General features: G+C 40.9%; 2 protein-coding genes across 13 annotated transcripts in view; both read left to right on the top strand.

The window, feature by feature from the left end:
• Window positions 1-1,549: 1,549 nt before the first annotated feature.
• Window positions 1,550-15,744, top strand: part of LOC128255854 (titin homolog) — a 36,853-nt gene continuing 22,658 nt past the window's right edge. For 2 of the 12 annotated variants that reach the window (XM_052985635.1, XM_052985630.1), the window contains exons 1-4: window positions 3,265-3,303; window positions 4,447-4,527; window positions 6,526-7,138; window positions 15,484-15,579. In XM_052985635.1, coding sequence (XP_052841595.1) covers window positions 6,861-7,138; window positions 15,484-15,579 — 374 coding nt within the window. In that variant the 5' untranslated portion in view covers window positions 3,265-3,303; window positions 4,447-4,527; window positions 6,526-6,860. Of the gene's footprint in view, window positions 1,689-3,255; window positions 3,304-4,226; window positions 4,528-6,525; window positions 7,139-9,435; window positions 9,889-10,831; window positions 10,984-15,483; window positions 15,580-15,744 lie in introns of those variants that run through there. The other 10 variants (XM_052985643.1, XM_052985642.1, XM_052985644.1 and 7 more) reach the window with 10 other exon arrangements.
• Window positions 14,156-15,167, top strand: LOC128255881 (uncharacterized). Its single transcript, XM_052985694.1, has one exon. It carries the CDS (start codon window positions 14,418-14,420, stop codon window positions 14,733-14,735), a length of 318 nt encoding a protein of 105 aa, XP_052841654.1. The 5' UTR covers window positions 14,156-14,417; the 3' UTR covers window positions 14,736-15,167.

Here is a 15,744-nt window from a genome sequence, read left to right as displayed (position 1 = left end):
TATCTGTCATAGGTTGCCGCAAAAATAGGGTGACTCGCGCTTAGTGGCGGGAATTCAAATCAGCCACTTGTTGCCATCAATCATTTCTGTAGCTTGAGCCTAGAGTTTAACAGTTCTAGTTCTTTGCTCTGTACAGAATGCGTATACTTAATGTGCACCCAGGCTAATGCAATTCTTATTAACGTTGTAATAAATATGCAAAAATATAAAAAAATATCCTAGTTGGTTTTATGTAAAAGGGAATATATTTAGACTAAATTTACAAATGCTCACAATACAAATATTTTTGTTAAACATGTTTCCTATTAATTGATGATCATGGTTTTTGGAATTAAATTAGTATTCATACTCAGAATCCGTGTATCTTTTACCTGAAAGAGGCATACATATGTACAAGTCGTAAAATCTACAACAATTTTTCTTTATCAGCAATAGAAAATTGTTGATTAGTGTGGCCAATAAATCAATGCAATTTACATGTATTAGCAACAAAAAGTTGTGGTACATTTTTGTTAAGTAATATACATAGTTTTATTTATTACAATTAACCCTGCAAAACAATTATATATTAATCGTAGTTTTTGGTTTGCAACAAAAGTTCAGATTCGCTTTGATTCGCTTCGCTTAAATCAAAATTCGAGATCCTTATTAATTGAATTTTGTATAAGGTTGTTTAAGAATTTCGATTTTGACTGACTCAAGTCAATTTGTCTCTAAAGAAAACTAATAGGCATTGACTATTTGGGTTTCCAAATAAAGTCTATTAGCCTTAATATATTTAATTGAGTATCAAAATACAATTAAATTATTCCCAAATTGATTCTGTGGACCTACTTCTCAGGCCTCGAAAGTTTGCCAATTTGCATAAAATCGTAAAGTAATCTTCCATCATTTGATTGATGCTAACGAATTACTCCACTGGCCCTGGCCATCGAAAGTGGTTGCTGGTTGTTGATGAAATGCTTTCACCGATCGGAGCGCCGGCAAATTGGCCACCGAATAAACTTATTTGATATGGAAGATCGGACCCTCATTTCGACCATAAACAACCGAGTCCACGGGACATAAACAATGGCATGCGAGGTGGCTAACACGCCTCTTCCCCACTCACTCATTCACCCATTCGCGCATTCATTGATGATTATCTTAACGGTTTCCAGAGGTTCTGCGCATTTTATCTCTCGGGATGATGGCGAGGAATTCTCATGTGAATGCTGGGCAGAACGGAAAGTCATCTTGGTAATGCTCCATGTGCTTCGAATTCTTATTCTCGCCGGCATATCAATAGCAGAACTAAAAGAGTGAACTAAAGGCGTTGAACAAAATGTTGAAGCTTAAAAGTTACAGAATGCTGTAGGTTATACACTGAAGAAAAAAAGGTGTTTAAAATAAGACGTACACTAGTTTTTGTTTCAAAACATAATTGTTTGCTTAGGACTGGAATGACACACTGGACTTATAAATCTAAGTAGGTCAAGAATTTAGTTGATTCATTTCATTAAATTGAAGCTTAAAGTTTATTGAGTCACCCAAGAATAAGCGATTTTAAATTGCTTCACCAAGCAGTGTTTTAACGTAAAAGTTATGAGCTTTTAGAATTGCTATTTTTACTAGGCTTTCTTTGACGACTTCCTGACCTAAGAACCACCATTTTCCTCAGTGTGTCTCTGGTTGTTCCTCCATCGCAGGTGAGTGTGTCAGGTGCAATGTGCTGCTTTGAGTGGCGTAGCAGGAGTGTCGGCGAAAACACATAAAACGAAAAGAAAACGCAGACAAAAATAAACTCCGCAAAACTCGACTTGCCCATGTATCAAATGTCTCTCAAAGGTAGTTAAACGCTTCCTACTCCACGCAGAGCCAAGTACAAGTACCGACACCGAGTTGGGCCAAGCGAGGCAATAAACATAAACCAGGCACAGCCCGCTTTCTGTGTCTTTCGCTCTCCCGAGGCCCCGAGGTAGGGTACTACCCAAATCGGCTGGCCGAACCATAAACTATTTATAGCCGTCTGTCTACTTTCGCGGGACTTCCTTCTAACTGAACTTGTGTAACCGAATCTCCATCTCTAGTGGTCAGTTTTAGCCTCAGTCTCAGTCTGCGTCTCAGCCCCCCTCTCTCTATTCTCTCTCTCTCTCTCTCTCTCTCTTTCTCCGACTGTCACTGCCTCTCCTTCTTGCAATCTCCCATCTTCAATTGCTTCCCTATGCATACAAATTAACGTTTTAGCACACGTCGCGCTAAGTGGAAAAGTTTGAGCGGGCGAAAAGGCTGGCAGGAAGAAAGAATGAGAGAAATAGCAGAGCTGAAGAGAAAACAAATAGGAAGAAAGCAGTCCAGAAAAAGTTAAGTACTTGGGACAACTGGACGCAATGCAAAATATTAACCCACTAGATGTCAATGGGCTAAGTTTGCGGTATCTTATACATATGTACATCAGATAGTACACATTATAATTCGGAACATTTGTAATTTGTCCGAAAATATGAGCTTCGAAGAAAATTTTGTTCTTAAATTTGGCAAAGGTATTTAAATAATTGATTTTAAATGGATAAAGTGAATTAAAAAAATTCAATTTTTAAAAAATTAATATTTCAAAATTAAATGAACAACATTTAAACAATTTAAAAAGAAAAACAAATGTTTTATATATGTATGTACAACCACGGCCAAATGTTCTCAAAGTCAACATCAAATTTTGTCCAAAATTTTTTTTAGATTGTTATCATAAAAAAATTAAAAAAAAATAAAAGGCTACACGAAAAAAGTTGGTCCTAAAGATTAGGAGTAACTTCGGCAAGCCGAACTTTGTTCCCTATCTTGTGTCCCATTGATAAGTAGAAATTCGCATTCTTAATACAAAAATCGGTAGGTTCAAAAATTGAATACCGGAAAATTGGTGAATCAAAAAGCTCGCAGGGTTAAATGTGCACACCCTTCGCAGAATCGCTTTTTCCATGCCCTAGACCCGCGTCGAACTTGAAATCGGAACCCGTTTGTCAACCCCCTCCCGAAAAACAAGTTCTACCCCCAAAAGCCGATGCAAAATGTGGAAGAAGGCTGGCTGAAGAAGAGGGCAGAACAAAAGTTTGCCGCTAAATTTTTGTGACAGCTGTTGAGCAGCAACAATACAGAGAGTGAGAGACAGATATTCCCAGAGAGAATAAGAGTGCCAGAGAGAACCGACAACAAACGGTAAAGCTAAAGCAACTTCGGTAAGCCAGACTCGCAGCTCAAAGTTTGCGGCTCTCCGCTCATTCGCGTTTCAACCTTCTGCACAAACGGAGTGACGTTCGAAATCGCAGGGTACGGAGTATACAGGGCTATAGTAGTGCGATCTTTACGAGTCTCGGGCGATAAGTGAACCTCGAAGCTCGAAGCTCGAGCCTCGAGCCTCGAACCCAAACCCCTAGCCCCGAACCTCGAACCGTTGAAGCGGGACATCGAAGCTCGAAGGGCAGCCCTATGAGCCTTGTCCCACAACCGAAACATTTTAGTGCTTGAACGTGCGGTGCGATAGTGTTTGTGAGAGCCCTGCACCTCCTGCCACTTTATAGACACTATATATATAATAGGTCACTGGAGCGTGCGATATGCCCAAAGTGACAGCAACAACAACGGCAGCTAAGCAAGCGACTCATGCGCAAAGCAAATGACAAAAAGCAAAGAGCGACTAACGAAAAACGGAAAGAATAAATGGCAGTGGAAGGGGCCAAAGGGGTGACCAGGTGACCGGGTGGACAGGTGAACAGGTGTCAATGTCAGCCGAAAACCAAAACATTGCCGACGCAGTGCAAGATCCAAAGAGGGAACCAATTACCGCAAAACAATATTTAACAACAACTACTGCAAGCTAAATTATATTATCTCCATCTTTAATTTAGGAATTAAAATTTCCAATTTTTTTTTGACTATTGTGCTTAAAAAGTTTTGTTTGAATATATATCGTTTTAGCTTATTTTATTGTATCACTTTAAAATTTAGTTTTAAAAATATGAGCGTATAAATTAAAAGAATTTAAACAATCATTTTTATAATTGAATGACAAATGAATTTTACATATTATCGGTCAGGAATTTCTGAGTAATATTTGTTGTTACTAAGCAGTGTTCTTAGTAAAAACTTAACTATTTACAACTGCAAAAGTTTTTTTTTTTAATTATGAAACAATTTTAATCGAAAATAGATGAGATTAATATATCAAAACTGTAGTGTACATGTTTACGTCCTTTTACTAACCTCTAGAATGCATTATTGTTTTTGAAAATGAAAATTCAGTTAGAGTTCATGCTTTCGATTGACCACTGTAGTTGCTTGCATTTGGAATCGAACCTGAAACTACCCCCGAGTGTGAGAAATTGCCACAGGTTGCACTTCCGCTGGTATCCAATCGTTGCCATTGATTTTCTGCGTGTGCTTTAAATTTGTTGTTCATTATTTTCTTGTTAGCCAGTGCAGTGAAAACAACTTTTACAAACGAAAAAACAGAAATAGCTGCCATTTCACCCGTAAATTGAAAACGAACAAAAAGTAAGCAAGTAACAGCGAGAAAAATGAGAAAACTGATATAACCAAAACCAATCGGACAGCATCGGTTAACAGTATTAACCAGCGACTGGCGTCTGCATTGCGGACTTCCGTTCATTTAAGCAGATTGTTGTTCAAAGGGGCCATGGGGAGGTAGCTCAGTTCACCACAAAAAGAAACTCTGAGCAACGCATCATTGGCGTGGAATTGCTTTGACTAATTTCCCAATGAGTCGGCATTTGCGGCTGCGCCCTGCGGCACCACCATATGGATATAGTATATATATATATATATATCGGTGGATGTGTGTGCGGGTCCATGTGTGTGGCATGGCTATTAAAGCTGGCCGGGAAGAGACTGTGAACCGTTAGTAAAAGCTTCATTGATAGCGGCTCACCCGCTCCTCACCCGCTGCTTGATAAATAGTTTCCCTTCAAATATTTGCAAATGTGCACAGTGAAAAAATACCCTTACCATTTTATGTAAGCAAATCAGCAAATCAAATATCATAAAGACCACACTTAAAAAGATACACTTGAAATCAATTCCCAAAAATTGAAACAATCGCAACCCTTTCGCATGAACTTCTTGACTATTTTGTATTGATTTTTTATCAGTTAATTTAAATAAGAATTTTTAACTTTGTACATTTTTATCAATTCTAAAACTCACATGTTTATTTTTGTTGTCAATATAAAATAAGGTTTACGCCTTATTGTGTATACCTACGCAATCGCAATTTTTTCTCTGTGTATAAAAACGCTGTCATAATTAATTAAGCCATCATGTAGCTTCAGCTCGAGCAGTGCTTTTTAGCCAGATCTCCGGAAGGAGTTGACCCATTTGCCGGCGACCCAATTGCATCTGAAATTGTTGTCTAATTAATCATCAGATTAGTTACTGTAACAACTTAATTCGACATGCCATGCGAATGCCGCAAACAATTGTGTGAAAATTGCACAAACCCAACTCGTAGATACAAAAACAGGCACATAAAGATACAAATATACGTAGATGCAGGTAAACTGATGCATGTTGGGTAATGCACTTGGAATGGAAATCAATTTCTGTTGACCAACCTCAACAGAAATGATATGCAAAACGCCGGATTTTAGTTTGGTATGCATGGCCAAATGCATTTTTAATTGCTGCATTGTTTGGGGAACTGCATATCATGCTGTTGCACAGACTAAATTATCTTTCAAATCTGCAGCAAATCCCATTGAGAGAATTTCCACATATCCACATTTTGTTCGCCCGGTTTTCACCCAAAGAAATTTCTTTAGAGACCCGCAGATCAGCCTTTTTTTTTGTTTCTCTTGTCCAAAACCATCAACAATCGCTGAACACTGAACACTGACAGCGAACAGCGAACTCTGGTAACCGAACAACAAGTGCGTCAAATACAAAACCGTAATCATCTTGTTTGCTCCAACCAGCCATCCATCTATCCATCCATAGATACTCTGGCAGACACACTGTCAGCATTTCAAGTCAACCATTTAACTGGCCAAAACCAAAAACCAAAGAAAAAACTGTAGGCCAAGAATTTCTCTTTTCCAATTTGCTGGGAATTTGGCTTTGGACTTTTTCGCTTGCCGACATTTGCCAAATATTTTCGGAGCCTGGGGCCTGAGGCTCTTGCCCAGATGAACCGTTGAGCCACTCAACCCATTGCCAGCCAAATGGGTTAACCGGCCAAATCGAAGCACTCTGCGTAATTACGTGCCTGAAATTTACATATTTGGGCGTGCGAAGCGCAGCTGTAAATGCATATTTCAGCTTGGGCGCAGCACCACTCAGATATATCTCGTGAATATATAGCGTCGAAGGTGACAGACCAACGCACTGACGTCAGGGGAGTTTTTTAAGATGGGGAGCGATGAGGCAGCTCCAGATTCTGGTTATCTGAGAGCTGGGGGCGAGAAGTTCGTTATCTGCTGCCGCATTTGTTTATGGGTCCCGGCCGTAAAAATAAACCAAAAATTCCTTTGATTGCAGTACGAAAGCGAACGCTCCCAGGCATAAACACACTACCAGCACCCTCCATGGGAAGTCTTGAATTTGTATATCGCGTCGGCTGATAACCTGCTCCGTAAGCGACTTTTTGGCGGCCCAAGTCGAAGCAGTGCGGGCCCGCTTTCAGTGGCAAAACAATGGTCGTAACTGGCGCGTAATTAGCACACAAAAAAGTCAGTGAAGCCAATTTGTTTGCATAAAGTGTTTCATGTGCGTGAGAGGAGTGTATCCCCGAGATACTGAGTGCGGAAATGGCCTAGGGCCGCTCTAAATTCACAAACAAACTACACACACCATTCGTCGGCGACAGCAGCAACATGGCAGGCGAAGCGCCAGCAGCAATATCGCCAGCGGGCTGCAGCATCGCCAACACCAGCAAAATCAGCAACAGCAGCAACAGCAACAGCAACAGCAAGGAGAGTAGTCCCGATCCCGTCCAGCAGCAGTTGAACTCCAGTGTGGACAGTGGCATCGCGGTGCTGGAGGCGGAAACCCCGACACTAAGGAGACGCCAGCGACTGCACCAGTGCCAGCGCATCCTCCAGGTGTTGCAGCGGGACCATCTCACCCACCAGCAGCTGCGCGATAGATTAAGGTGAGTTCAGCCTTGGAGCAAAATCCATATGGATTCCATATTATTCTCTCTCTGTTTGTCATATACCTTTTTTTAGTGAATTATTTGATACTAATTAACACTAATCAAGCCGGTTGTACTCTTCCCTTTCCAAAAATTCTATCGAATTTTATTTTGACTTGGTTTGTTAACTTAATACTACAAGATTTAACTACAAGTGTTTGTATAACCAATATACCCAATTTAAACAAGAAGAAACACTATATTCGAGTATCTCGACTATTATATACCTCTTACTTAGCTACCCAATTTAAAACAAAAAATATGCCCCCTGAAAATATCGGGTTTTGAATGGTGCCATTTGCCGGAAAATTTACGCTTGTGCTAATAATTTCTAAAATAATGGTCTATTTAGGAAAGTACGAGTCGACAGATATTGACTTTATAATTGACCACTACCATGTCTCAGAGTGCCATTCATGATTTGTGGGCGTTATAGTGGGCGTGGCTCCCTTTTGCGCTGCGTGGTTATAACTAGGATCTGCATTTTAAAGCCCAATACTTTGGCTTTTAGAGTTTCCGAAATCTCGACGTTCATACGGACTGAGAGACGGATAGACAGACGGACACGGCTAGACTGACTCCGCTATTGGTCCTGATCAAGAATATATATACTTTATAGGGCAGAAAACGTTTCCTTCTACCTATTACATACTTTTCAACGAATACAATATACCCTTTTACTCTTCGAGCAACGGCTATAAATACACCATAAAAGTAAATCCGTAGTCATAATTCCGGATTGGAAAGTTCTAAACTACATTCTTAAGAAATGGTGTTAAAAGTTTTTTAAGATATTTTTTCTTCTGGTGGCCATAACGGAAGCAACTGACAGCTGGGATTGGCTTATTGGGCCAAGCCGACTTGGGTGCGCATGGAGCCCACAATCTTATAGGCATTGCAATGCGCACATGCATCTCCAGCTCTCAGGCTGCGGGCGGATATCAATTTATGCAAATTTTGCCGACCTCAAAATGGAAATGACAAAATCTCGGGCGCAGTCAGTCACTGCGTCAGTCTGCCAGAAGTCATTCCGTGAGCAGTTGGGCTCTTCTGGGAATCCGTTTCGACAATTGTCAAAGAGAAACCCAGTGCTTCTGGCCACAGCGCTTTCGAATGAGCTTGCAATTTGTTTGGGAAAAAATACGAAGTGGCGGGGAAGTTCCATTAGAATGATAATGGGCGACCAACCCAGTTTTGCGATCATAATTGAAGATACCTCTTTAAACTGTATGGTTGTCAGTTGATTGTGTTATAAATATTGCTTATAAAATTATGGGCAAAGCCTTGGATTGGAATAGAGAACAATATAAAATTTTGATTAGTTTTAAGAATGCTTTTATTATGTACAATATTGTACCTAAGGGTATACATATTCATTATTTTATTTCTTCAGGTTTACTTTATTCCTTCTCCAATCAAAGTGTACAATAAATAGTTTGAGCATATTTATGTAAAGAGTATAGAGCAGCCCAGAATCGACTGGCTGTTAAACCTCAAAGCATGATAATTTCGTTTTTCCACACGAGTATCGCCGCCGGAGGAGTGGAGTCGCAATCTTATCGAATATTTCATAATTAAGTTGATTAATACCAATTAATTGCCGTAAGCTTTGCTTGGCCAATGGCAGGGCCAATCGATTTCGGAGGCTTTTTCTTTCGGCCACAAACTCTTGCCACCAGCCAAGCTGCGAACATGTGACTGGCAGCTGCCAAGTGGCATTTTCATTTGCATAACGTCCGTTGGACAATGCGAAATGCCGAAGAATATTGGAGGGGCCGGGGTCATAACTGTCCATCTTTCGGCGGCTCAATGGGGATTTGCTTTCCACCCTCTTGTTGCATGGACAGCAAAGCTCTGACCCAGTGCGACACAAAGGGCCAGTTCCATTTCGGTTACTCGCCCGCAACGCACACAAAACCTAAAAAAAAATAAATAAATTTAAAAAAAAAACACCCTAAGAAATGCGATTATTAGAAACCGAATTAGGCCATATATCAACGCAATTGGAAAGAGTATATACTTGTATGTGACTTAGCCTTCAAAATAGTCTTGACACTTATCTGCGAACTTTTCGTCGCATACCGAGATATATATATATATTTATCACTGGACGCGAGCGGAGCTCTTATCAATTCGGCGGTCGGCTATTTACGCGATCCGCAATAGCGAAGTGGGCAAACAAAATCCAATATAATGCCCATATACCCCAGTTATATATTGTGCAAAAAGTAAACAACACCGAATATAACTTGGCTAAAACAAACCTGTCGCCGCTCCAGTCGCAGTCGGAGTCAGCTGCTCCAGTCGTTGAGTTAACGCGAAGATCGTTGGCACTGGAAGCCCTTAGCCGCGTGATCTTAATCAGTTTTGTGTCGAGCAAATAGCCGTGATGTGTTTCAATTTCTGCGTCATGCAGTCGGGGCTGTTTTCGGTGTCCTCACTCTGAAGACGGGTGAGGTGATCGGTGGTGCGGGGCGATGGCAATCAGCGGGCCGAGTTCGTGTGCCAAACACCTCCGGAATATGTTCCCCGAAAGTGATTGATAATCGTCGTACATAACTGCAAACAGAAATAACGAGCCAAACGAAAAACTCAAATTTGTGGTAATTATTTATTTAGATATTCCCTCGGAGAAGTTCACTTCGGTTCAGTTGAAAGACTTCAAAAATAAAATACCCATAAAGCCAACAGCTTTAATGCCAACTCAAGTGAATAACACAATAATTAAACACATTTTTCTTAGAACCACTCACACACACCTGAAGCTATAAATTTGGTTTGTAATTAATGCAAAAGCCAACGCAAGTTATGCAACCCTAAACTTCCATCTCGCCAGAAAACAGCAATACTGTCGATAAGTATTTTTCAAAAAGCACATTCATACATTTATCAACTTTAATTAGTGCTAATCGCGGCGGGCCAAAAATAAACACAAAGAAAAGCACTTGGCAAATAAATAAACAAACTAGTAACGGCCAGTACGTGATTCAAATGATTGCAGCCAAAGCTTTTTGAACTCCTCAGAAGTGACTGCATCCGAATTATGCGATTAGATTTGCATACTTAAGTGAATAATGTTTTCTTAAATCATTTATGACAAGACTATAGTTTTTTTTTTACTATGTTGAAAGTTATTTATTGCCTTTATATTCTTCCATTTTTTAGTCACGAAATCAAGTGTGGCCAATTGGAATAGCTTTACACAATAATGAGCTGTACCTAAAAATATTTGCTTACGTGATGTTTTCTTTGGGAAGTAATTTTACTAAAGATGAAATACTTTGGTTTAATGTTTAAAAACTTAAACTTCCCGAAACTTAAATGCTCTGCAAAGGGTACTCACCCACACAACTTAATGTCGAAATCTGAGTAATTTATACCGAACAAACAGAAACTTTTTGATAAGACTAAGGCCAAAGTATGAATTGGCCGAAGAACACGTAAAACGCTGCACAATATATAAAAAATGGCACGGTGGCAGAATGGTTGCTTCTGATAGTACAAAATAGTTTTATGCCAGACGATTTCATTGATTTAGTCGATTTTGGGGGTTCGATGGGCGTGGGGAGAGCTTCCTAGAATTGTGTGTGTGGTTCTTAGGCAAATGCAAAGCAGTCAATATTGTAACTGAATTCAATGCGAACTCCGCAGTGCTTGAAGCGCTTCTTGCGACCCTACATCTGCATCATGGAGCTGCCAATCAGTCGACCTGGAAGTGGGAATCTACTGCTGGGGCTCACCTCCGTGGTGGGTCTCATCGGAGGCGCCTACCTGCTGCAGTGCGGCGCCCAGCAGCTCTTGGGGTGAGTTAATAAAATGGAGATAAAGCAAAAAATTGGGTCCCATGGATGCAAGTTCCGATACGTGAGCTAAACTACGGATCCGCACGTGCGGATGCATCGGTGATACAAATGCAGCGCGAGATAAGTCCAAATTGAAAATGAAACCAAACTTTCTTGACTGCAGCTTCAACCCGGTTACGTGTCCATCGATTTGCACGACTTGATTGCGTTTGCGTGTGGGAAATGGCCAAGTAAAGCAGATTTGACATAATTGTTGCCATTTCTCCAGCCGCCATTGCCATTTGCCACTTGCCTCTTGCTACTTACCACTTGCCTCGGCAGCAGTTGCTCACTTTGGGCATCGAGTACGTAGCTTCGACTTAATCAGGGATTGCGCAATCTCCGCCACCTGTTTCCAATTTATGCTGCACCTGTTGTGCTCTATCGATGGTCTGCCGGTCCGTTAGACGTTTCATAACATTCCCAGACCAACTGTCATTGACTTCCCGTGAATTTGGCCGTAAGAACCGCAGAATCTTGAGGAATGGCCAACGGAAGTTGTTGGCCAACAAAGGGCACTACATTCCCCCATCCCCATACCCCCCTATTCGCGTTTTCCTTAAAAAGCGTCACGAATTGCCAATAACAATTAGCCGTGGCCAACAACGCCCCTCGATTGTTTGCCTTTCGTCACCTTCAATGGCAACTTAATTAGCCGCTTTGTTGACAATTTTATTTGTATTACTACTATAGCGATGGTTACACATCATTTTTGAGTGTGCTAGCATACTATGCGTTTCGAAACTGTATAACTTCAAGCAAATCCCACACTTTAATGCAACAGACTACATTTTTTCTTGGTCTTGATCAAGATTTTAGAACACTTGTGCAAGCCATGAAAAATTCATGTCGCATTTCAAAATGTAAGTAAGGACGGAATTAAAAATAAAGTTGGATTGCTAATATCGTTTAACAAATTAATTATTCCTTTCCGAACAACCAAGAGCAATAAAAATAATTTTATACCCTTATAATTTCAGTCAGAAGTTCGAAGAACTTCAGCAAAAAACAGCAAAGTTAAAATTTTTTCCATTTATTTTTCCGATTGTTTCTATATAGAGAGCTATATGCTATAGTCGTCCGATCCGGCTTGTTCTGACTTATATACTACCTGCAATAGAAAGACAACTTTTGGGGAAGTTTCATGAAGATAGCTTTAAAACTGAGAGACTACTTTGCGTAGAAACGGACGGACAGACGGACATGGCTAGATCGACTCTCCTAGTGATGCTGATCACGAATATATATACCTTATAAAGTCGAAGATATCTCCTTCACTGCGTTGCAAACTTCTGACTGAAATTATACAAAATTGTTGCTGAACGGTATATAAACTTCGGATTTCCTAAATATGCTTCCTATCATGCTAGATTTGAAAAATGCAAAGATAATTTCAAAAATTATAAGATTCCAAATTTAATTTATTTTAAGTAAAAATTCGAACGTTTAAGAACTTGGGCTTATAAAATACAAATGAATGAGGCTCAGCCCATAGTGTAAACAAACTTTAGTGTGTCTGAAGAGCAATTTGAAAACACTTTATTTCACTTATCATTTCGCGGTTTTTAAAGACGTCTTGATGTTATAAATGTCCAACTGAATAGTTAACGCTAAGAGCCAAACAAGTTGTGGAATTGTGGAAAGTCAGCCAAATGCAATTAACGCTGGCCGATGCCACAGTAGAGATATCCACAGATATTCTGAGTTTTTATTTGCTACTTAAGTGAGAACAAACGAGTTATGTTGGCCTTGTGGTAAGTGAAAAGCAACAAAAAATTTATATCTAAACCATTTTTAACGGTGGAAAGTAGGATCTAAAGCCGCATGTGAGAGTTAGAACAATAACAAGTTGCAGACGGGAAAAGTGTGTGAAATGTTTTAACAAAAGCGATTTTAGCCATATGTGATTTACTAATATTTTATTTGAGCTAAGACTGTGGCAAAAGTCTCTGAAAACACAGCCCACTTTGCTCGTATTTTAGTGCATGCTTTTAGGCTTCCTTTTTTAAATTTAAAATTTATTTCTTTGAAAATTTCGACTAGGAAATTATGCTCTTTAAGTTAGTTCCTTACACTTAATGTCAGTAATGACCTCTCAAAAGTCAGAAAATAACACATACTTTGAGTTTCTTAAAACTTTATCAACCCTTCAAAACAATTTTATCACGCCACTTACTCACATCAAATATGTACTATACCAAGAATATATTAATCTTCAACTTCAACTTCTGGGGATTTCTGAAGATTCTATTATCAATGAAGCGTTTGTGAAAGCTCTTGGTTGTGTTATTAATAAAGACAGAACCTAAGGGCTTGACGCTTTCTCGTGCGGGAATATGCTAATCGGATACATGAGACTTACATATATTAACCCAGATTCTCAACACAGATTTCTGGGAATCTCAAGACATGAGATTTGTTTCTGGAAAATGTTCGCCAAACTTCGAGCGGATGAAAGTGTTGCCGATTCGTGGCGCCATTTGTTGCCGAAATAATAATTAAAATAGACTCGAATCCAGTCAGCAGTCGATTGATTAGTTAATAAACCGCTCGCAGCATGCATACATTAATTTTTGCCAGACAAGAACTAAGCTAACTCGTTTGCGGAATGCTTCTCACAATTAGCATTTGGAAATTAATGAAGTTCAGGCCAAGACGGCAAGCGGGAAAAACATTGCCAAAAATAAATTAGTAGACAAATGAATGCAGTGGACAGCCGATGATGCTGCCTGCTGAGGTTGGACCACGTATCTCCCCCAAAACGGTTCCTGTTCGACCAGATTCCCAGCTCTTGGGGAGCCCAGATTTCGGAGAAGAAAGGCGATAAATCTGACTGCAAATATGCGCAGTCATGGCTCGGATTCCGCTACATAGACCTGTTCGACGGGGGCTATATGCAGGGGGACTACAGTACTTACGTCATGAACGAGTTTGTTTAGCGCTAGAGAGTGTAGAGTGGAGATCGCAGTGCTCCCGCTCGGTCTCTCCGCGTTTGAAACCGGCATGGGATATGGATATGGATATGGATGTGGATGTGGCGCTATGGAGAATGGCGAACGGCGAATGGAGAATGGAGAGGCCATAGGGAGGCTATAGAGACCCGATCTCAGCTGTTGACCGCCGACTCTCAAAGCCAACTGCGCATAACAAAGGCGAACCTTGTGCGAGAAAGTTGTCAGTGTCGTGGGACGCGGATCGCGATTTGATAGCGAATTGGCATTTAGTGCTTCCATTGGCGAAATCGGTTCAACGCGAGTGCCATGCCAAATCCCGGCAAGCCCAGCGGCGCTAATCAGTCGACAAACATTTTGAATACCTGAAAAACCGATCGCACTGGAGTCCGGACACTGGGGCCAGCACAGAAAGACCATCCAGACTATCCAGACCCAGGGAGAATGTTCTTCTCCCCGGAGGTCTTGTGCCAGGTGGAGCGGCTGATGTGCCTGCCGATCAGTTTTGCGGTGCTGGGGTTCCTCTTCATGGCCTGCACCATGGAGGTGGTGCTGCTCAAGCTGACCACCAGCGATCCGGTCTTCGGACCGCCCGCCGACGATTGGGAGGAGAACGGAGGCCCGGATGCGGAGGAGCAGATCTACTACGAGAATCTGGAGAACAACTACGAGCACTGGGCCCGCAGGAGGATGCGGTTCCACCAGCGACAGCAGCAACACCAGCAGCAACAGCAGCAGCAGCAGCAACACCTGCCCGCCTAATGGGACTTGGGCTTAAATTTAAGTTAGTTGTAGCGGCTATAAGCGGGTATACTGACTGAGCTTTCTTTTTCACTTTTGTTTTTAGTTGATTTGAATGGCATATGCAAAATATTGAAATCTTTCGCCAGTGTAATGTTTTCGCTAGCTTTTCCTTAAATTATATTTGTTTGTTTGTAAGCGAAATTGCGAATTTTGCCATTTGAATAAGTTAAGCAGCAAACCGATTGGCGATTGCTCATTTCGAGCACGTACAAGACACCCAGGAATTCCCTTCTTCTCCCTTGTGTAAGAACTGTAAGTGACTGACATAATCCGAATGCATATCGAGACAGGGCGTCTCGTTAGATTGTAAGATGTGTGATAGAGCTACATGTATTTTAAGCTATCCGATACTGCTTTAGTAAGATGATTAAACTTGGCTATAAAACCACATTGAGTGCTTGTTTGCCTGGTCCAACGGGTTTGGTTTGTTATGCAATTCGCTGGGTATCCAGGGAGAAAGTCAATTGCCACATGCAATTGCGTTTGGGTGGAGCGTCGACTCTTTGTTTGGGGAATGGTTTGACCACTTCCAAAGTTTGGCAACACGATCGATGGCTACCGACTAATTGCTAAAATTCCGCCAACGACCTTCTGGCCGTTGAATAACCCCGGCGGTTCGTCAGATCTGACCTGACTAATCGTCTGGTTTTCGATTATCCAAGCGTTATAGAAATAACATCTGCGATTCCTTCCGCCTTTTTTGCAGCAAACTAGCCAATAAGAAGTGGAAGAAGGAGGAGACCAGCGAGGATAACCACTGCAACGTCTGCTGTGCGGACTTGGATCTGAGCAGTGACAAAAAGTGAGTAAAGGTCCTAAAGGTCGGAATACACGCAATCAGCTTTTTTAAGAAATACATTTCTATTTATTAAGGAATTTGTTATACACAATAACACTAAAAGTGTTTTAGGAGTGGGATACCACTGTTTTGTGACAGCACTTAATTCGTATAAAATTGTATATTTTA

This window comes from Drosophila gunungcola (assembly GCF_025200985.1).
Source record: "Drosophila gunungcola strain Sukarami chromosome 2R unlocalized genomic scaffold, Dgunungcola_SK_2 000012F, whole genome shotgun sequence".
Lineage (NCBI taxonomy): Eukaryota > Metazoa > Arthropoda > Insecta > Diptera > Drosophilidae > Drosophila > Drosophila gunungcola.
The sequence above is the reverse complement of the archived record's forward strand: the minus strand, read 5'-3'. Positions and strand labels throughout refer to the sequence as shown.

Excerpts from the sequence above, each read along its gene's own strand:
- LOC128255881 (XM_052985694.1), top strand. The coding sequence starts at position 14,418 with ATGTTCTTCTCCCCGGAGGTCTTGTGCCAGGTGGAGCGGCTGATGTGC.